General features: G+C 34.0%; 1 protein-coding gene across 1 annotated transcript; it reads right to left on the bottom strand.

The window, feature by feature from the left end:
- Window positions 1-2,311: 2,311 nt before the first annotated feature.
- On the bottom strand, window positions 2,312-18,190 carry LOC125869283 (uncharacterized). Its single transcript, XM_049549850.1, has 10 exons — window positions 17,811-18,190; window positions 15,742-15,895; window positions 15,206-15,380; window positions 14,375-14,490; window positions 13,036-13,095; window positions 10,547-10,679; window positions 6,817-6,883; window positions 5,964-6,035; window positions 5,797-5,862; window positions 2,312-2,904 (listed from the first exon to the last, which is right to left on the bottom strand). The coding sequence occupies exons 1-10, from the start codon at window positions 18,054-18,056 to the stop codon at window positions 2,770-2,772; spliced, it is 1,224 nt and encodes a 407-aa protein (XP_049405807.1). The 5' UTR covers window positions 18,057-18,190; the 3' UTR covers window positions 2,312-2,769.
- Between the last annotated feature and the right edge of the window lie 4,972 nt (window positions 18,191-23,162).

Here is a 23,162-nt window from a genome sequence, read left to right on the forward strand (position 1 = left end):
ATGTTACATGAATTAATTAATTTAAATTAATTTCATGGATTAATTAATTCTAAAATAATAAATTTTGTCTAAAAATTATCAGTCAAATAATTTGCAAAAGCTGAAGTCAAGGCCGAGCCTATTAGTAATGATTGCATTAATTATGCAGAGACTATTTCTTATGCATTATTTAGTTTGGTGTATTAGAAATAGCATACCTTACATAATTTTCTTTAAAATATTTAGTTACAAAGATACCCTCCACAAATAAAGTGGAAAAGATTAAAAAAATAAAATAAAGGTTTTGAGGGACAATTGAGTCTTTAACCATGTTAATGTATGCATTAAATTTTCCTGCATTACTATCATGGATTTCCATGTATTGATAATACACAATAAAATGTATAACTAATGCAATACATAAGTTGAAAAAGTGCACCAAACAAGGGACTAATAATATACAAAGCTAATGCATGCATTATTTCTTCTAATACACTCTACCAAACGACCCTTATATGTCTTCCAGTATGATACTAATACTCCATTTCCCTTCTAGAATTTGTTGCATGGCTTGTGAATTTATTTTTATAGTAATTTGTGATATGAAGCACATATCCTTCCGGTAGGGGTGTAAAAAATCGAACTGAAAACCGAACCAAACCGCAAATCGAGTCAAATCAAAAAAGACCCGACTAGTGGTTTGGTTTGACTTGGTTTGGTATTGAAAAAAAAATCCGACTATATTTGGGTTGGTTTGGTTTTAACTAAAAAAAATCAACTCAACATTATATATATAATTTTAAAATTTTATTTTATACATAAAAATATTTACTTTGATATAATTTTTAAATATTTCTTATACTTTTTCATAGTTTTTATATTTTAATATATTATTTCAAGTTTGAAACTTAGAATTCTGGATGGTTTAATAAAGATTATAGTCCACATATGTTGGTAATTATAATAATGATTAAATCAAAATCAAATAAATACTAATGCAAAAAAAAAATCAATTCTAACACTAATAATGACAATAATATTAAATATTTGTTCTTTAGTTTTTCATTGATTTAGACAACTAAAATGCATAATCTAATTTTAATTTCCTTTAATAATTAGTCATGTAACTAATACTTATTAAACTTATTATAGCATGATTTAGTACTTTTAAATTATGATCATTTTCGTTATGACTTGTTAATTTGCAATATTTGTTTACACGATTTCATTATTATTTTTTTGTCGGATATTTTAATGTCATTAATCATATCATATTTTGTGTTATTTTCTTAAGAAACATCTTAGATAATTGTATTGTGGTAGGACTAAAGAAATATTTGAAGTACAAGTATATTATATATTTGTATGAATACTTTACCGAAAAAACTCAAAAATTCGAAAATCCCGAAAAAAAACTGAAAAAACCCGAGGTTGAAAAACTTGAGTTTTATTGGTTTGGTTTGGTTTATAAATTTAAAAATCTGACACTAATGGTTTGGTTTGATATTTAAAAAATCCAAACCAACCCGGCCATGTACATCCCTACTCTTCAGGCAACTGTTCTCTAAGTTTTTGTATGTTCCAACTTCCAACATTCTTGTATTCTTTGATCTCCACCTCTTCTTCATTATTAACTTCTGGTAATGCATGATATAGAGCTCCTACTTACTGTCTGACTGCAATCATCTTCTTTCATGTACTAGAAGCCCCCTACCCTGTGCAGGGAATGGGTGCAGCTTCATATTGTATTTATTTTCCATATACCCCAAGGATCGAAAACCAAGATCTCCTTCTTTATGTAAACATAGTGAGTTTCATTTCATCCAGTGTATACTTTTAGCATCAGCCTTCTTACTCCAGAAGAATTAGCCAGAATAGAATGATTCTTGTTTAATAACCCCAACAAATGGACTTACTACTGAAAGTATTTGAAGGTGTATACTTTGAAGAACACGATCGATGAGTTCTGCCCTTCCACCAAAAGACAATTTTCCCTGTGTCTCATATTTGTTATCTTCTTCAACCTGAGGACATATTCCCTTTGAGTCTTCTCATGCAAATAGAATGCGCTTTTCTCCAGATTTACTAGTTGCCCAGACGCAGCTTCATATTTTTTCCAGATCTTCATCGTTATCTTTAATGATTTCATGTCCATTTGCATATGATAAATGATTCACCATAACTCTTAAAGATAGACGCTGTCTTCTAGTGCATTCAGACCTCTGGACAGAGCTTCAGCAACCAAGATAAAGGTTGTATAAAGACTTAATGATGTCAAACAGAAACCGTGATATAAATTAGAACACAAATGCAAGTGCCAAGGTGCAATTTAAAGAATATTTGGAACAGATTCTAACAGAGTTTGCAGTAGCTCCTCAATTCAGAGAGAAGGCAGTTTAAATGTGGAAATTTACACAAGGGATTTCCCAGATGAAAGCTAAAAAGCTTTTCAGAAGCCAAATGTATTTAACAATAATAAATACTTTGATAGTCCACTTTTTGATACAGTGACATCAAGCTATTATAAGCATAAAAGGTGACCAAAGCATTACACTTCCAAAAATGGGAACTCTGGCAGAATTTCACATTTGAGATTATGAGTATTGGACAGATGGTCGTACAAGTTCATGATGGCACAAACAGGCATTCATTGAACTCATGCAGAAGGGAAGAACCCCTTGAAGCATTGGGCACAAATGGTTGTTAGAGATTGGAAAAATAAAAATTAAAAAATCATGCAGCTACACCATGCACGGTGCTCACAGAAAAAAAAGGAATAGCCAACTTTTTTCATTCAATCTCTTTCTCAGGTCCAATATACATGGTACAACATGCTGAAATCAAGATAATTATACATCCAACTAATCTGCCAAAAGATGGAATGATTCTTGATGAGCCCATTCCAAGAAATTGTGATAGTGCAACCTGAAATACAAAACAATATCAGTCAACACAACGCAAAGAGGCTGCAACATGATACAGTAGGATAACAGAAAGCAAAGCTCGACTTTGACACACAAATTCTAATGTATGGTATTAAACTAATTTTCCTACAGAAAGAATAAAAAAAAAATCACACCAGAACTTTCAACTTTATTGCATGGCAGGTCTCTGGCAGAGGAATATGAGTTTGCAATTGCAGTGAATCAAGTTCCATTCACAGGTCTCTGGTGATGTAGCACTACGCATAGTTGAATTGCAAAGAATTCCACACACAATCCAAGAATAAACCATTCAAATATTTATAACTGCTAGTTAGAGTTCTTTGAATTTGAATAAAGTGTTGCATTACGTGACTACATCATCTACAAGCTTATGCTTTTAGAGAAAAGATAGTTTCATCAACTTAACTACATCTCTACTATTGCCTCAAGTGAGATTCGAACCTTTGCCTGCTTCCGCACTTTATTGAATTATATGAACACATCATTTAAAATCTCAAACTTTTAGAGAGGAGATTCTTATTTACTTAAATTATTGTTTTTTTTTTGGGGAAATGGGTAATGTTGTATTCTTCAGAAATAAGGAGATGATGGGGACCTTCACAAGAAAAAAGAAAAGAAAAAAAGAAAAAAAAAGGTAATACTTACAAGGATCCTAAGAATTCTATAAACTGATCTGAATCCTCTATTCCTATCTCTTTACACCAAAAACAGAGATATACAGTACAATTCCACTTAACCTTATGAATGGAATTGGATATTATCTTCAGAATTTCTCCTTTTCCTTTCCTTCCAAACTGTCCACCATATGCAATGTGGGATTAAACTCCACCATGTCTTCTGTCTTTTGTTGCCTCGTCTCCTAATCCAGCAACTCAACAGTGTGTTCAGGCATAGTCCACTTAGTTTCTGATATGTTAAGAAACATGGCCCATATCTGTGTTGTGAAGCTGCAGTGTAAGAACAGATGGTTGTTGCTTTCTCCTGTCTTCCCACATAGTGAACACCAAGAAACTATGATCTTTCCTTTCTTCTTCAAGACGTCATTTGTCAAGCATGCCCTTCTAACAACCAACCATGTGAAACATTTGACTTTTGTGGTGCCTGAATTCCTCCATACCTTCCTTCACAAACTTTGGTTACTGATGTTGTGCTGGTTGCTCTCCCACTTGTAGGCCCTGCCAACTGTGAAGATTCCATCCTCATAGTGTGACCATCTCACTGCATCAGAGTCACTGTTAGTGCCTGTAAAAAAAAACCCAACATCTTCTAGTAATTTGGCTATTCTCTCCACTTCCTAGTCATTCAGTAGTCTTCTTAAAGATAGGTCCATCCTTGTGTTGTCTAACATTCTTTGATCCTTGCCTCAGGATTGTTGCATAGTATGAACAGATCAGGAAAAGAGTCCTTCAAAGGAGTTTGTTTGATCCAGGTATGCCTCCAGAATCTAGTTCTCCTCCCATCTTCCACCTTAATGTGCACAGATTAGACTCTAGCTTAGACCACAGATTTCTAATAGTTCTCCATCATACCCCCACTCCTAAGTATCAGTGCTAGCATTGCTACACCAATTTTCATCCTCACCATATTTGCATTTGATCATGTCCTTCCACAGTGTTTTCCCCTCCTCATTGTATCTCTACAACCACTTCATCATAAACAATTGTTTGGCTTCCTCAGATCTCTGATGCCCAGACCACCCCTATCTTTGCTATTCAAAACTACCTCCCGTTTGACCAGATTATAGCCTTTAATCTCTTTGCAACCATGCCAAAGGAAATCTCTCCCGAGTCTGTCCAGTTTCTTCAACACCTTTGAAGGTAAGGAAAGGGTGACATTACACAAGTTGGAAGAGAATCAAAGACTGAGTTGATTAGGATGTCTGTCCCCTAAGGATGTATATTGTGCCTTCCATCTGGCCAATCTCTTTCCTGTCTTCTCCACAATGTTGTCCCATATCTTCACATTTTTATGTTTGCTGCCCAAAGGCATACCTAGATAAACTGTGGGCATATTATCCACTTCGCAACCCAAGATTTCTGCTAGCCTCTGAATGTTAGCCACCTCCTTGATAGGGAACAAGTAGTTCTTCCCCAGTTAACTTTTAGCCTTGCAGCAGCTTCAAAAAACAAAAAAAAATATCTTGAATCTTATCTGCTCCTCCTGAGTCTCACAGGAGATGACTGTATCATCTGCATACAACAAGTGACATATCTCCTTAATTTCTCCACTGTTTCCATTTATCGGGAAACCTTTAATCGACTACCAAACCCTTCCATTACCGAGATGAATAAGAAGTGTGACAAAGAATCACCCTCTATAATTCCCCTTTCTGAAGGAAAGAAACCCACTGGTTCACCATTCACAAGGATAGAAAATCGCACAGTGCTGATACAAAATCTAATCCAGCCCAACCATCTTTCTCCAAAGCCCATTTGTTTCAGAGTGTTCAGCAAGAACATCCAATTTACATGGTCATATGCCTTTTCAATGTTCAACTTGCACATTACCCCAGGATCACTCCCTTTCAATCTTGATTTGCAATAAGAGCATCATCCATTATCAGCCTCCTTTTTATAAATGTCATCTGATGTTTGTTGACTATATTATCACACCTTTTTTTGCCTTAATTCTAACTCTAACCTAAAGAAAGCTTCGCTATTCTCCATGAGTGTCGGTATTAGTCAATATTATTCTGCCAAAATCAAGCAAGCAGGGTAGCACAACAGCCCGATCTTCATTTAACAATTTGTGCAGATACAAAAACAACTAATACTACACTTGGTCCATATTATTGTGCAGATTAGACAATCAGCGGTAAGACAGTTTCACCATACAAGAGGAAACTCAACAAACAACATGATAAGATACATACCTCAATAAACTGGATATTGGCAACTCTACTAGTTTTCTCAAGCTGAAGTCCACGTGCTAAAGTTATCTGTGGAGAGTAAGGGGTTATTAGCGCAAATTGGAGGATGGGTCTAAGAAATCAGAATTTGGATATTGATCACGTGACCAGATTAGAGTTCAGAATAGTACCTCTGCAAAGAAAGCTAGTACACCAAGTACAACCATCAGAAAGAAAGAATAGAAACTAGGGAGTACAAAGTTCTGCATTCAACAAAATAAGACAATTAGGAAAAAGAATCAACCGAAAGTCGAGAAGGATACTTACCTACTACACCAATAGAAGGTTAACAAAATAAGAACACAACTCCAATCAAACTTAACTCATGAGTACAGAGAGATACAGGTGGCTATTGAACCCGAAGTTAGAATGTAATTCTTGCAAGTTCACTCTACACACTCCTTCTAGTACAAGAAAAAATGAAAAATTACTCTCTTCAACATAAAGGCAGTGACATGCCTTTGGGTGATCTAATTAACAAAATATGTACACAATGTATAGGTTGTGTTGTGTATACTTATTCTAAATATGAATATTCAACATATAATTACATACCTCTACATAACCAGTATATATGTTGCTTATACTTCGGCCATACTTGTACTTATTTTGTAAACTAGCTGGCCAAACTATATATATTGGTAAGTGTCCCTTAAATATAACCTTTTTACCAAAAAAAACACAAATGTAGGCCTAACAAACTGTCGCTCTAGAATATTCAAGAAGACCGTCCATTATCTGGACAAGGTAAAATGAAGAATGAATCACTATTCACAATGGAGAGGAGAGTTTCCTGTACAGTTATATCTGAAATATTTTCTACAATAGCATCAATGTACACTTCATAGTAAGCTTCTGTGAATGCTTAATGAATATTTATCGCAGCAAATATCATATGAAACCTGCAATAGTTTTAATCTACCAGGACTATATGCATTTGCCTCTTTATTTAATAAAGAACTAACGATATGTAAAGTATCTTACTTCAAATGCAAAAGTAGATATTGCAGCAGCAGGACTAGCAAGCAGAGCAAACGAAAGCACTGGAAGCCTGAAAGAAAAAGATTATTGCTTAAGAAGCACTTTAGGGGAGCAAAGAGTCATGTAAGAAGAGCAAAGGAGCTTGTACACTTTTGACATCTAAATTGTTCTTTTGCATACTATACATGATCACAATAGTTAAAAACCTTTGACAATCTTGTGAAACTAGCTCCACACATGTGAGCTTTTGGCATCAAGCGTTCGGACAGATCACAGCCAAAATGGGAAAACTCTATTTTCTACAAGTTATTTCAGTACTTTAGAACATTTGAGGAATCTTGACTTACTGTGAGTTTACATCAAAGATCAGGTGTGATTAACGCACAACTGAGAATATATTTCTTCTTTGTTGGCGGTCCTTGGAAAAGCCGCAATGTCTTACATATTAACAACCTTTTATGTCATGTATGTAATTGATCAGTATTAATGTCCTCTATGAGGTTTAAATCTGTAAGAAAAACTATTCCCTAAACCGACTGACAACAGAATTTGAAGGCTATGTTCCTCCATACAGTACAATCTAATTAATATACCTTTTCCTTCTAATTAGGGAATATAGAGAACAAGAATTATTCTACTCTATCTGTAAAACAAGTGTGAAACCCCGTACACTTTTAACACTAGTTAAGGCAATGTACGAGCCTGATGCCATTTTAAAGTAATCCCGGGGTGTGTACAGACCTAGACGAGGGTGATGAGATCATTGGAACATGGTCACATATGTATAGTACAATTTGGGAAGTGTATTCAAGTGTCAACATGACTAAAAATATCAAAATATAAAAGAAGATGAAGTCCCAGGTCATGCCATGGACATGTGTGACACGCCTATCGCATGAGGGACTTGGAGTTGCAGAAAAGGGGTTCAGTCCGGATAAAAATTTAGCATTATCACATTCTCAACTCCAGGACTAGATACTAGAGCATGTGCCGCATGCTCATCGCGATGAAACTGGGACAGATCATCCAGCCTCGTAATTGCCTCACCTCGCGAGGAAAGGCAAGGCCAAAGGATCGCATGTGATAGGGTCATGCCGCCTTCCCAGCACGAGACCGTCTGAGCTCTAAATATAAGTTAAAATTAGGGGGAGAGATAAATGAGTTTTGGAGAGGTTGTTAACAGCTTTAGAGGAGGAGACTCTGCCAAGCCATTATCACTTCAAAGGTGAGCTATTTATGATGGTTTTGAGTATATTCCACTCATTTATTACAAATAATAACACCTGAATCCCATGGAATCCACATATATCTCAAGATTGACCAAGAATCCCAACATTCTTCCAAGTTAATTCCATTATGGGGGCTTAAATAAGTTCATTAAAAGTACTTGTGGGTAAAAATTGTGATTTCAACATGATATTGAACCCTAAAGGTGAGGCTTGTGAGGAACATGATCGTAACCAAGGGTTAACAAATGAAATAAATAATTGTTCTAATACCATCACCCACCCCACCACCACCCAGCGACTTGAATATATGTATTGGAGTTGGTGGACATGAATTAGATTTATGAGGGGATGGAATTTGGATGGCGTATTGCCAATGTATGAATCCTTAATCCTAGATGGGTGGTGTTGAGATAGTTTTGGACAGAAATTGATAGAATTCAATTATGAATATGTAGATTGATATTATTGACACTTTTTGGACATCTATTAATTATTTGGGAAGCTGAGACGAGGCAACATGAGATGTACCTACATTCAAGGCATTTTTTTAAAATTGTATGTCTTCTCAAGTCACAAAAAAATGTACAGAAAGTAAGTATGAGTTCTTAGGGGCAAGTGAGCTATACTCTCCATGTTTATGAAAAGTTACCTTGTGTTATCTTTGTTTAATAATTGTGGTGTCCAAGCCAGCTTGCGCGCACCTCAACTAATTCCACGGGATACATGTCACCTCCCACTAGCACAGATACCAGGTAACTCTATCCACCAAGGTGGAATAGATGGAAGAAATCACCTATTGTTTTTCACTGCTAGGATTTGAACCTAAGACCTCATGGTGCACAACCCACTTCATTGACCACTAGGTCACACCATTGGGTACTCGTAGCATTCTGTTATACTATCAACATGTATATGCATAATCTTTCCTATTTTAGTTATTTACTGCCTTATGATTTTAAGGATAGCACTTTATGTATGTTTTGAGAATTAAGCTTAAGTTCATGATCGAACCATGTCTCCTTTGATTACTTCATTTCAAACTTATTGATTTGTTTTCAAGTACAAATGATATGTTAATGCTTATTGTGCTACGTATTAATCCCAATTTATGTAGCTCAGTTAGTTTATCCCAAAAAGAATGACACATTTCTATATTATTATTATTTTTGAAAATGAAAGACAAATTTCTATATTTTGATAAGGACACATTTCTATATTTAGAAACACTTCAACTAAACTTCCCATTTTATCCTTAATGAGATTATTTATAGCCAAATGTCTGTGACTTATTTTAGACCACAAGCTTGAAAAATCTTTCTTTCTTAACTCTGTGCCCAATCAAATAATGTTCACATATATTGGGATAGAGGGAGCATTCAGAAAGATCAACTAAGGGTGTCTATGCCAGTCACATGTTACTAAGTTATATGTTTTGGGAGGACCTAAATGCAGTCACATGTTACAAGTTATATATATTGGGAGGACCTTACTGAGAGGATATTAGCTTCCTATAAAAGGTGTGTTTATATGTAAAAACGATACATTCACGTGAAGGATTATAGTTTATACCTTTTTGAATGGCAACTACTCTTACCATCCCTAAAGGAGGTGCCATTAGTGTTAGCATACCAAACTATACAGCATTATGGTGAAACATCCTTGTCAATTGAATGTTGGTCGTTCGTCATGATGGACACAACTACACATGACACAATTATGACTGTGTCGATGTCCATAAACTCCCAAGTTAAAGTAAAGTAGTTTAGTTAAGTTAAATCCATGTTGGCATAATTTTAGGTTATGATTTTCTTTGAAATGTTTATCGTTTTTTACAAATGTATCTACAAAATGTTTATGATATTTTTCTTATTGTGCATGCTCATGTTTTCTAAGGCTTCACTCCAACCTTATGGGAAGGAGTCGATGGCAATCCAATGGGCAATTTTTTGGTTGTGTTCTGGCAAATTCAGGAACTCCCAAAGTAGACTACACGAGCTAAGTGCCTTTTCCTTTCAGTCATTTTTTGTTAGCACCACCTAAGTCATCAGTCGATGCTGGTACTTTATACTATTCTTTTGTTGAGCCGAGGAATGCCCCGTGCCCTTGCTCTCTCATTTACATCTTTAGAGATTCCATGACACACACAATGAGAGGTCTAGTTATGTACATGGGTTCTATATCTTTTGTTCTCATGTTTGATTATGTTATGATTCCACATTTATGATTTTGTGGCTTATAGCTAAACTTATGCTTTTTCAGTTCATGACTTAGGGCGCATGAGCCATATGTTTAAATTTAAAGTTATAAATATTTTACGATATGATGTATGCATTGTTCATGATGATGGGCAGCTAAGTCTGGTTGTCGCTCAATGAAAGTTAAAGGCATCGGGTGCCGGTTATGCGCTTCACCAGACTTGTGGGGGAGGGGGGAACAAGTCAACGCATATTAATAATGATACAACAAACATCCCTTAGATGAGAGTAGCAAGTAAACAATCTTACACAGGTTGATCTGCTGCCTTGGCTCCTGCTCTCGTAAGGCAGTAGGTGACTCCACTTGCAACAGATGAAAATAAGCCAACCAGAACAGCAAAGATGTGAGATTCACTCACTTCTATCGAACTTGGGAAAACTCCTGTACAAAAGTTCCATGCTGATACTTTGAGAACTCAAATAACAAACCAAATGAGATTGTAAGTGTTTTGGTTATTGAGCAGATCAATCTTTCCAAACATAAGAAGGTGCAATTCATCCTGTCCTACTGGGAGCAGTTCATTTCTCCTATAAACATGTAATAAATCCAGGCCCTAACCTCAATTTTGATAGAGGGCACTATTAGTTGACTACTAGTTCCAGCAAGCTAACTGATTTAATTGTTTAAAATATAATTTAAAATATAAAAGACTATAAAATCAAGTGATTTTCTCCAACAGAAATACATATGAAAAATGTACGATTCTTGTAAGAGTGCCTTTGAGATGAGCAAGTACAAGTAAATAAACTACGTCCTGGGTAAGAAAACACTTTCTGGTAGAGCTAATAAAGGGAAAACTATTTTCAAGATACCACTGAGAATGGAAGAATGAGCTGGAGATGAACTACTCCGAAACGAACAGGTGTAAGCACAAAGGTGTTAACAAGGTCCAAAAGTGGGTAGTCTTAACGTAAATCAGATTCTGATGATGGGAAGGGACAAGGATTTCTTTAGGGAAACTCTTTCTGGGATGAGAAGAGATCATAGAATAGCTATCACCCTGCACTGCATTGCACATTCAACTGATAAGTAACAAGAGCGTGAGACATTTGGGGGGCAGTAGGGCTCTAGTCGGGTTTGCACATAAATGTGCATGGGGAAAAATAGTTTCTGCACTGTCAAATTTAGAAGTAACACAATCAGCAATTACTTAACAGCATAAAACTATAAAAGCTAATTACATATGATGTTAACTGACGTTGCCTACGACAAAGTCCCTAGGGAAGTCCTCTGGAGATGCTGGAGGATAGAGGTGAACCGGTGGCTTATATTAGGGAGAAAAAGGACATGTATGATGGAGTCAACACTCAGATAAGAACAGTAAGAGGAGACTTGGAGCATTTACCAATCGAGATGAGGTTGCACCAAGGATTAGAGTTTAGCACGTTTCAATTTTCCTTGATGATGGATAAATTGACATGGTATATTCAAGATGAGGTGTCATGGTGTATGTTATTTACAAATGACATGGTACTAATTGATGAGACTTGCAGTGGAGTTAATGCTAGGTTGGAGGTGTGGAGACAAACATTGGTGTCCAAAGGTTCAGGTTGAACTGGACCAAAACAAAATATTTGGAGTGCAAATTCAGTGACGCACTGCATTAGGCAAGCGTGAAAGTAAGAATTGACACATAGGCTATCCCCAAGAGAGAGTTTTAAGTATCTTGGGTCTTTAATCTAAGGCAATGGGGAGATCGATAATGATGCCACTTATCATATTGGTGAGGCGTGGATGAAGTGGAGACTTGCCTCCAGAGTCTTGTGTGATGAAAAGGTACCACCTAAACTTGAAGGTAAGTTCTACAGTGTGGTGGTTAGACATACTTTGTTGTATGGGCGGAGTGCTCGCCAGTGCAAAACTCTCATGTTCAGAAGATGCAAGCTGCGAAAATGAGAATGTTGTGATAGATGTGTAGGCATACTAGGAGCGGTAAGATTAGGAATGAGGATATCTAGAACAAGGTGGAAATGGCCTCTGAGGTGGACAAATGAGAAATGTGAGGCTGAGATAGTTTGAGCATGTGAAAAAGAGATGTGTAGATGCCCCAATGAAAAGGTGTGAGAAGTTGGATATAGTGGGTACGAGAGGTAGAGGTAACCCGAAAAAGTATTGGGAAGAGGTGATTAAACAAGACATGCAGCTTCAGCTTACCAAGGACATGACCTTAGATAGGACAATATGGAGGTCGTGTGCAGGGTAGAAGCTTAGCAGGAAATGGAGAGTTGTCTTGCTTTTCGACAGGTTTAGGCTTGGTGGTGCCTATCGTAGTATTAGTCTAATTCTTGTAGTTTCTTGCCTTTGATATCTATAGCCATCAGTTGTTTATTGTGTTTGGATTATCACATTTGTTTGTTGTTGTTACTATTCCTTTCCTGAATGTTCTGCATTGCTTTCCTTAGTAGTTACCATGTTTTCTTCACTATAGGTTTTCCTTTTCATAACTACTTTTATTTGCTACACTTGAGCCTGGGATTTTTCGGAGACAGTCTCTATACCTCCACAAGGTAAGTGTAAGTTTTGCGTACACTCTACCCAAAGCCCCCACTTGTGGGGTTACACTGGGTGTGTTGAACATTTGACGTCAAAATTAAAATTTGATATGTATCAAAATGTTGTCGTTTTTTGGTTTAATCTACAGAAAATCACTTAGTTCTAAATAGTTAGATAGTTGGTACCAACTCTCCAAAAAAAAATCTTATCTCAAAAACAGTTACATTTGTATTAACTTTTGTACCTTGTGTTCTGACCATTGGTTGAAAAATAAACAGCACACCAAAGAAACTGCTAGCTAAACCTGCAACAAATCAATAGCGATAAAGAATACCAACAAAAGAATAAGAGATAGGAAATTAAGAAAAGTACCCTAGAAACAACAAAAAAAAAAGAATTTCTCGTAGGAATAGCGGATTTCTCAGTTAACTAATGGTCCTCTAGAAGCATATAAATCATGACTGATATACAAAATCTTCATTAGATATATGTTCCTCTTAAAGAAGAGTTCCCTGGCTTGTATAGTTTCACCATTAACAGTGAAATAACCACTAGTCAGTGTAGAGCAGCAATAGATTGGAGAAGTTGTCGAGATTGGAAAATTAAAAGCATCGCTCAACCTAGGCAAACTGGAAGGGCTGAAGGAACTCTTAGATATCCTGATTCCATAAGCTGGGCAGCACCTATGAAACAGAACCACTGAATGCAAGATCAATATAATCTGCCCCTCTATCATTTAATTTGTAGGCGCTAAGAGAAACTTCAGATTTTCAAGCATCTATAACCCCACCTTTGCACCTTGTTGAAGTGTGACCATCTTATCTAAAAGCTTAAACATATAAAGAGAAAACTTTTAATTACTTAATTATTTCCTCAGCACGCCCCTCGTGTGTGAACTTGATTCTTTTTTATGAGTAAAGCACATGAAGCTTCTTTTTTAATAATGGGTGGGGTGAGATTTGAACCCAGGACCTCTCCCTCCTCTAATACGAGATTGAAGTGTGCAACCATCTCATCTAAAAACTTAAGTTGTTAGAGAAATCACATTTTTAATTACTTAATTATGTCTTCAACACACCCAAAAACAAAAAGGAGGTTGTGCTGTCAAAGAGAAGGAATATGAAAGGAACAGACATTGTAACGGATTTGCAATGTTGTCATGGTAAATGCAAGAATAATGCATTATCTCCTATTTATCTTTCAGTTTTAAAAGTTAAGATAATTCAGATTTTCAAACACCTACACTGTGTGACGAGGGGCACTCCACAAGAAGCACAAGAAGAAGGAAAAGAGAAGGACCAGAAATTCCAACCAATTTACAATAATGTGTGGGTGCAAGAAGCCAAGAACAAGATGTACATTCACAATTCTCTCAGTTTCACAGAGGTTGAGAAAACATTCAAATTTTCAACTATCTGTGAGCCCCTAAAGCCCAGACATGAAAAAAAATATATAGTCTTGTTATCTGCTTCAAACACCACAATCAAGTTGGAACAGCAAACTATGCACACCATACAGGATTAAATGATAAAGAAAAATAAAAGATCAGCTAGGACTTCTATCAATTCTGCATATGACCATACCTCCAATTTCTGCAATTTTTAGTTTTTCATGCAACGTGACTCTAGCCACAGTTGAAGCCATAATTGGAGCAGTAAAGTTCAATATGATAGCCTGAGACACAGGTAGCCGCTGGATGCTGGAAAATAAAATTGACTGTTTCATGGTTACTAGTAAATCATGTTTACATAATCATATTTTACAGGATCAATGAAGGGGCTGTAGCATGAATAGGAAAATGAAATAATCAAGGTAAAATAGATTGATTATAGCAGTGGCACTCTGTCGTAATGTAAATGAAGGGAAATTTGAACTGTGGAAATCCATTTACGTGCTATATTGATATAGCTGGCTTTTTCTCCTCCTTCCAACTTGTTAATTACCATTAAGTTTTGTCCATGGTTATGTGCTATGTATACTATTAAATCAGATGTATAACACAATTCATTCACCTTTATAAGTTACTTGTTATTCTCAATTGATATAGATGCTCATTTCATTTTCAACATTGTGATTAAATTATTGAATTATTCAATCAAAACTTCCTAAGTAAGTGACTTTAACAGTATAGGGATGGCAGATAAGAATATATTGTGTCTTCTCTAACTATCTTCAAAATTATAAACAATTGTTTCAGGTCAGCAAGATGAAGCAAAGTCATTCAAACCCTCAAATAGTGTGAACCAAGATGAGAATAAAAGTAAAAGTGGAAGAATCAGGAAGATTTCATTTCATATATCCTAAATGTTGAAAGATCATCTTCTTGCAAACCGGTGTAAATATTCCTCTAAAATTATTGATTAGACTGACATGGTCCATCTGGAAGGTGGATTGAGGGGCTTAGGTTTTCTTACCTGTAGATGAAACTCAGTAAGGAGATGCATCCACTGAGAGCTCTTAAGACCAAAAGTTTCCTGGCACTTGTTGGTCCAAATATTGGTTGACCACTTTTCCTTATCCACACAGAGGAAAGAATTAGTACTACTGTACATCTTGCAAAGGCTATTTCAAAAAGAGGTACAGATTGAGCTGCCATTTCGGGAAAAGACGAAAACAAATATTAGTATCACAGCTAAAAATCAATCATAAAACATTAGATACATCTTGAAGTATGCATCTACATACACAATATATGGTCATGTACAATAATAACATCAAAACCTTACACAAGGAACTTCTATGAAAATCAAAAGTTGCAGGGAAATTTCCTATTCAAAGGCAGAACCAAAAGCATACAGCAATAGGTCAAAATGATGCACTGCTGTTATTTGTTAAACCTTATTACACTACTAGACGGAAAAACAATGCCAAAGGACCCACAGGTCCGTGGAATATGAAGGGATAACGAGCAAAAATTTGTAAGGGTCCAAATGTTTAATAAGTTACTGACCAGTAAAAACATCTGAAACAATTTCCATCATGGAGTAGATAGTACATGACAAGACTACGCATAGCAGACCAGAGTATCTCGATCCACTCCAGAGCCAGAAAATAAACTGCAGAAAGGGTGATTTGTCGGTTTCAACTACTCTTATAACTTCCTCCTGCAAGTTGTCAAAACCTAATTAAGCATGAAAAAGTAGAAGAATTATTTTGATTTAGATCACAATACCATAAACAGTTAAAATAGCTCATGAGAGCAGAGAATTTTTCCAAAATCAAGAATATCAAATAGAGCAGGGAAATATAATATGTAGGCTTTTTTGTGCTTATCTAAAATATTGGTTCTGTGAGAAAGAAAAAGATAACCCAACTAAGCGGGAAAATATACTGCGATCATTCCCTCCGTCAAGATAACAGAGTACGCAATAAAATTAACGTCTATATACTAATATCATGACTAGATGTTGCCTAAAGAAAGGTCAACCCTAGAACCTAAAGAAGAACAAGTTCAGCATTCGGATAATAGACGCGTGTTCACTACAACAACAACAAACCCAAGTGTATCCCACAAGTGGTGTCTGGGGAGGGTGGCCTGTACGCAGGCTTACCCCTGCCTTGGAGAGGTAGAGAGGTCGTTTCCGATAGACTCATGGCTCAAGTAAAGTATATCAAAATCAAGTATAGAAAGGAAATACAATAGGGAAGCAACCAATGCTGACAATAATGTAGACGAGAGTAGTAGCAACAAGAAAATAATATGATAACCGAGGCAAAGGAAGGAAATAAGTGGATACTATTAGAAAGTAAAACATGTCATAGTACAAAACATTTTTGTAGATATGTTAGGATATTGTTAGAAAGAAAAACATGTATAGTAGCAATCATGTTACATTCCCAGACTTAACTGTATCAAAACATTTCTCATCGTCTGACCACCAGAAATAGACGTATGTTCTAAATGCACCTCAACTGTTCCAAAATTGGGGATGTTCAAGAAAGAAAAATCTTTTCTACTCTCTCTTGTTTTCCTTTGTGACATAGAGGATCTAACTATAAATCCAGAATCTCATCCGTATTTGGGAAACTAATGGAAAAGAAAATATCACATCAAAACCAAATGTTTGTTCCTAAAGAACCAAAGTGAGGTTATAGCATGTGAGAATGCTTAATTGATGACTGAGCGTACATCTATATTCCGCATGTTATGTATTTTAAATAAATAAATAGCACTACCTTTTGCAGAAAATTTCAAACGTTCTATCAAACTTTTTCTTTTTTCCTTTCTGGATAATTAACGCAAGCTTCTTCAAAAGGGAAACAAGTATGCCATACTCCCTTTGAACCATTTGACATGACACTGTTATTATTCTGAGGGTAAAACAATTTCTTTTACTAGGATGATTTCAAAATATTTTCTAACCACTTCTATTCGTAAAAAAATTGTAATTTATTATTATGTAATTTAAGTTCCACTCCAGAGAGAAATGGAATGTTAGCAGCATTAAAATGGAAGCAGAAGAGACAGAGGCAATACAGATAATCATAGTATCATATGTTAGTTCTTTTTAAAAAAATGAAAATCTCATTCAAAAAAGCTAAAGGATTCAGGCGACTCTTAGAAGCCAGTTGGTTGGCTACCTGGACTTTCACCTTGTTGGTGAGAGTTCAATTCCCTATCTTGTAATTCCCTCCCCTACCCCATTTTTTTTTAAAAAAAAAAAAAAAAATTTTATCCTTGTACACTTACCAAATTATTCTTTTTAGCTGTAGGAGTATTTATTATTATTTTATTTTTCTTTAAGGGAAAATGGGGAAGGGGATTACAAGCTGGGGTTCGAACCATCACCAAACAATGTGAAAGTTCAGTTAGCCGGACAACTGAGCTACTAAGATCTATAGAGTATGTATTATTGAATGGAACTATTTCTGTTCGTCATATAAATAATTAGATATATAAAAGTGCATTTTGACGAGTCCTCTAACTAAGAATCTGGATACTGAAAATTCAGTATAAGAGGCTGTATAAATTTATAAAACAAGAATTGTAAATCGAAAACAAACTAATTTGGAGTTCACCTTATTGAGTTTTTCCCTGGGATAAGAGATGGTGAAGATGTTGATCTTGGGCCTCTCTGATTGGATCAAAAGAGGAGCAATTTGATCATCACAAATGGAAATTGAAGATTCAGCAGTATCAGAAGTCCGAAAAGAGGGAGAATCAATGGAAGACGGTCCAACCAATTCCATTATACCGGCGTCTTCAACGTCGTTGACTACGACTCTTGCGCTGCCGTCGCCGTTCATCGGCTCAACAATGGGCATTGTGCCCGTGTTTCACAATCGCAAGGGAGAAATCGGATTGTCTGCCGGCGAAAGAATGAATGTCGTATACAGTACTCAAAGTGCCGACGCCGAAGTAGACCCTCGTTTCAATTTTGAATGCCTGAGCACTTTGTTTGGATGGTTGACTATGTATTGTATTGTATTGTAGGACTGTAAACCTGAATCAAAATTGATAATTCAAATTGAGAAAAGCTATTGGTTCATCATAATAGGTTATTGGTTTAATAATTTTGTTAACGGTTTTAATTTGTTTTTTTATTATTGGGTTATCGATTCTTAACAGTTTGAGGTTTTTTCTAAATGAGTTAATCGATAATCTGATAGTAAATTAATAAATTATATTTATACCATTCGATATATAAAGTCCTCGACTGAAGATTTAGTTTCATATTTTTATTTTCGACAGTTTCAAACTTTCGGTTATACTACAATGTGTTAGTGTTGGTTTTTAACAAGATACAATATATATCAACTCATGTGCATGGCTTATTTAGCTTGTCAGCATATTTCTAATTGATTTTCAATCATTTATTTTTTGTATCGAATCTTAACGGTTAAATCGATAACGATCAATAAACTGATACCTGATAAGTCAATATCTTAATGGTTCTTAACGGTTTAGCATGTCTACAAATCGCTAACTGTAAATCAAATCAATAAACTTTAAAATCGAATCGATCGATACGCAACCCTATTGTATTGTATGGTAATGCATTGTTTAGGAGTCGTTTGGTGGAGTGTATTAGCAAAAATAATGCATGTTAAAAGCTTTATGTATTAGTAGTACCTTGTTTGATACATTCTTTTATGTTATGCATAACTAATGCAAGCATTAGTTGTACAATCTATTGTGTATTGAAGAGTGTATTATTAATACTATGGATTTATGGGTATTAGTAACGCAAAGTGACTAGCCCGTTTGGATTGACTTAAAAGTTGATCAAATCTACTTTTAAGTCAGTTTTTGACTTCTGAAGTGTTTGGCAAATATACAAAATAACTTAAAATAAGTCAAAAATGACTTGAAATAAGTTAAGAGGTGTTTGACAAGGTAAAAATGACTTCTAATAAGTTTAAAATGACTTAAAATAAGTTAAAAACCAAAATTAGGTCTCCCCCTACTTTTTATTTTTTTACTTAAAAGTCATTTCAGTTTGACTTTTTATTTTTAACTTGAAAGTTACTTTTTTTAAGTCAATAATATGTTGCATTAGCATGGTTAAAGATCCAATTACCTCTCAAAACCCCTTTTACATCTTTTCCACCATAATTATGGAGGATATTTTTGTCAATAAATTTTTTTATGCAATACATGTCTTTTTTTATATACCAGACTAAACAATGCATAAAAAATATTTTATGTATGATCATTACTAATGCAAACACTATTAATACACTCTATTTAGCATTTTTTTTATACAACTTACCAAACGATTCTGAGTTATGATAACAGTGTTTGGATAAATTTTATCGTTTTCCGTCATCACAGAATGTCACACCTTCTTAATTTAAATGATAAACCTACCAGAAAAGTAGTGTACGAGATAGAGCTACTATGAAAATGTAGGCTAAAGGATAACATAAAATTATTAAATAATATGTAAAGATAAAATGAGAAAAAATATTAAAGTAACGACACGATCACACCAAATTGGTCATTATATAAAATTGGTCTTTTCGTCGTAATTACTTAACAATGAATTTAAACGATACGGTACAATGAAATAATAATAATAATAATAATAGTAACAAACTAACGATACAATATATTATATAACGGATAACAACCATCCAAACAAGGTGTTAATGTCAACTTCATTGGCTTTATTAAATTACGAATTATAACATTGATATTGTAATTAATTAGCATAGATTAAGTAATTACTCCCTCCGTTCCTCTCTACTTGTTAAATTTTGAGGAAAAGGTCTGAAATATATCTGAACTTTGACCGAAATTGTTGTAACACTACCGAACTTTGAAAATGACCTTTTACCCCTCTACATTATTTAATAGTGTATTTTAAAGGTATATATGTGCTCACGTGGACATCATGAATATTGCATCATTATAAATAGTAATGTGTTCACGTGGACACATATATACCTTTAAAATACACTATTAAATAGTGCAGGGGTGAAAGATCCTCCATAAAATTTGGTATCGTAACAACAATTACGGCCAAAGTTAGAGTACTATTCAGACCCTTTTCCCATTACGATTTGACACACCTACAATGATAGCTATAGTGAGTTCATCATTTTAGCACTATTAATTAATAGATCCTATTAATTGATAGAGTCTTAAACTTATTTACTTACTACATTTTTCAAAGCAATAACTTAATATTAATAAATTAAGGATATAATAAGAAAAAAAATTGTTCTTTCTTGATTTGTTAAAAATAATAAATAAATTAAAAAATATTTGACAAATAAATAGAAACAAAATAGATACCAGATCACTAATATGTACCGGACATTTTAAATTTAACAATATTTTATAGTCATACTCATACCCACAGGCCACAGCACTCTTGAAGGGAGAATTAATTTTCACTAACTCAATTTCTTATTAATGATATATTATTTTATTCTTCACTTCTCTTAAAATATTATATAATTATGTACTAGCAAAGAAAATTATACTTAATAATTATGTGTAGATAAGTAATAAGTAAAAATAACATATTCTAACATATAAAAAAGACAAGATTAGAAACATATAAAAAAAAATTACTTATAATTGTAAAATAATATTTTAATTCTCTACAAAAAAAAATTTTGGTCAAATACGAAGCTTCTAATTTTCTTTAACAAAGTTCACAATTCTTCTTGACAACTTGTAATCATAACAACACAAATCCAACAAAATAAAATAGGAATTGAAAATATATAATAAGCTAGAGTTTGACCCTAAGTATCCAAGTATTTTGCCAAATAATATTTGGGGCAAATTTTTCCCAAGTTAACATCATGTGTTTGATCCCAAGTTTCCTAAAAATATTTGACTATTTCAAAAAATATGATATATACACATAAGTTCTAAAAACTATTAAAAATACCTATAAGTTTGTATTATTTATATATAATGACTATGTTCCGTTAATAATAATCATATAACGTAATTGATAACAATCCACAACAACAAAATAACAATATGGGCAAGAGCACTACATTAATGCATATTCAAACTTGTCATTGATTTGGTTATAATTATAACAACCGTCAAAGAAGGTAGTAACAAACCATCCTTTATATAATAATCTTCCCACATTCTACGAATAATTTCTTCCCGACAAGCTTTCATTTCTAGATCAGATGACTGAGAAGACGAAATAATATTGTTACTCTGAGTCGATTGTTCGTCATCTTATCAGTAACCATATCATCACGTTCATTTTCATTGAATATTTCATCACTACTTTGATTCTCACGCAAAATTATGTAATACGGCACAAACAACTACTATTTTCACCTGTATATTTAATTCATAGTTGTTCATGCCTTATCGTAGTATTCTGAATCTACTTTTCTACGCACCGATAATAGATAGATATGGTAGATAAATATTGGTTTGATTCAGTTATAATTACAATCTATTAAAAATTGTTCTTTTTTCTTAATTTTATCATTCAAATTAGAACTCGAACTTTTTTGGAGGAGTTAGTAACAAACTATTCCTATAAATATATTAGTAGGAAGTAATAAATGATGAGTATTTTTTATAAAATATAAAAGTATGGGGTAATTTTTGAATTTTTTAAAGTTCCCATATATTTTCCAAGTTCTCAATTTTATTTTATTCTCTAGTTTTGAGAACTTGGGATTCTTGGCAAAAAAAAATTGCCAAGTTATGTGGCCAAACGCCAACGATCAAAATTTTCTCAAGTTTTTTCCAAATATTCCCAAATAAAACTTGGGTCAAACATGTCCTAAGAGTTGTAATTATCAACTCTTAGAAATGCAGAAGTATAACCTCTATCTAATTAGGATTCAAAAGTTAGTCCGAACAATAAAAAATTGAGAATGAAGAATAAAAATAACATATCATTAATTCGTTATCATGATCGATCATGAGTAAGCAAATCGACAGTAATGATAGCAATGGCAATAATGAACAATGGGCAAATGAAATAACCTTTTCTATCGTTAATTCGTTAACATGATCGGCCAAGAATAGGAAAATCAATGGTAATAATAGCAGTGGCAATTATTAATGGGTAAATGAAATAACCTTTTCACTTTTTAATGCACTTTTTAAAATTTGTAAATAGATTTATGCTTCGCATAGTTATCAAATGTCAATTTTTTTTATGTATTTGATAAGCATAAAAAGTTCAATTGGATAGCAATGACAATAAACAATGGACAAATGAAATAACCTTTTCACTTTTTAATGCACATTTTAAAATTTGTAAATGGATTTATGCTTCGCATAGTTATCAAATGTCATTTTTTTTTGTGTATTTGATAAGCATAAAAAGTTAAATTTCATGTTGTTCTGTAATAATTGTTATTACCTCTGTTTCAATGTATTTATCTGATTTTGATTTAATACAAAGTTTAAGAAAGTAAAAATCTTTTGAATCTTGAAGGGTGTGTTTGGTATGAAGAAAACCATTTTTCAAAAAATGTTTTCCAATTTTCTCATGTTTGGTTAGGTAAAATATTTTGGAAAATGTTTTCCAAATCAACTCATTTTCCTCAAATTCAAGGAAAATGACTTCCCTTTAAAAAGTAAGAAAAACATTTTCCAAAACTTTTCTCTAACTTCAATACAAATTTTTTGTTGAAAAAATCAATTTAAAGCTTTTTTTAAAATATATTTTTCAACTTCAATTTTTTTACCCCACTCTTACCCCGATTCTCTCCCCCTTCTCGCCAGCCCCCTACCACCCCCACCCCCAAAAAAAAATTAAAGTTTATTTTAAAAAATTATTTCTAATTTCAAAATTTTATTTTCACCCCACCCCACCCCTATCCTCAACCCCCTTACCATCCCCCCCCCCTCCAAAAAAAAAACTTAAAGTTTGTTTTTAAAAATTATTTCCAATTTCAAATTTTATTTTCACCCTACCCCACCCC

Source organism: Solanum stenotomum, chromosome 6, assembly GCF_019186545.1.
Source record: "Solanum stenotomum isolate F172 chromosome 6, ASM1918654v1, whole genome shotgun sequence".
Classification (NCBI taxonomy): Eukaryota; Viridiplantae; Streptophyta; class Magnoliopsida; order Solanales; family Solanaceae; genus Solanum; species Solanum stenotomum.

Excerpts from the sequence above, each read along its gene's own strand:
- LOC125869283 (XM_049549850.1), bottom strand. The coding sequence starts at position 18,056 with ATGCCCATTGTTGAGCCGATGAACGGCGACGGCAGCGCAAGAGTCGTA. Across the intron at positions 14,491-15,205 it reads TTACTGAGTTTCATCTACAG|CATCCAGCGGCTACCTGTGT; the intron begins GTAAGAAAACCT and ends TTTATTTTCCAG. Across the intron at positions 10,680-13,035 it reads ACCAATGGTCAGAACACAAG|GAGTTTTCCCAAGTTCGATA; the intron begins GTACAAAAGTTA and ends ACTTTTGTACAG.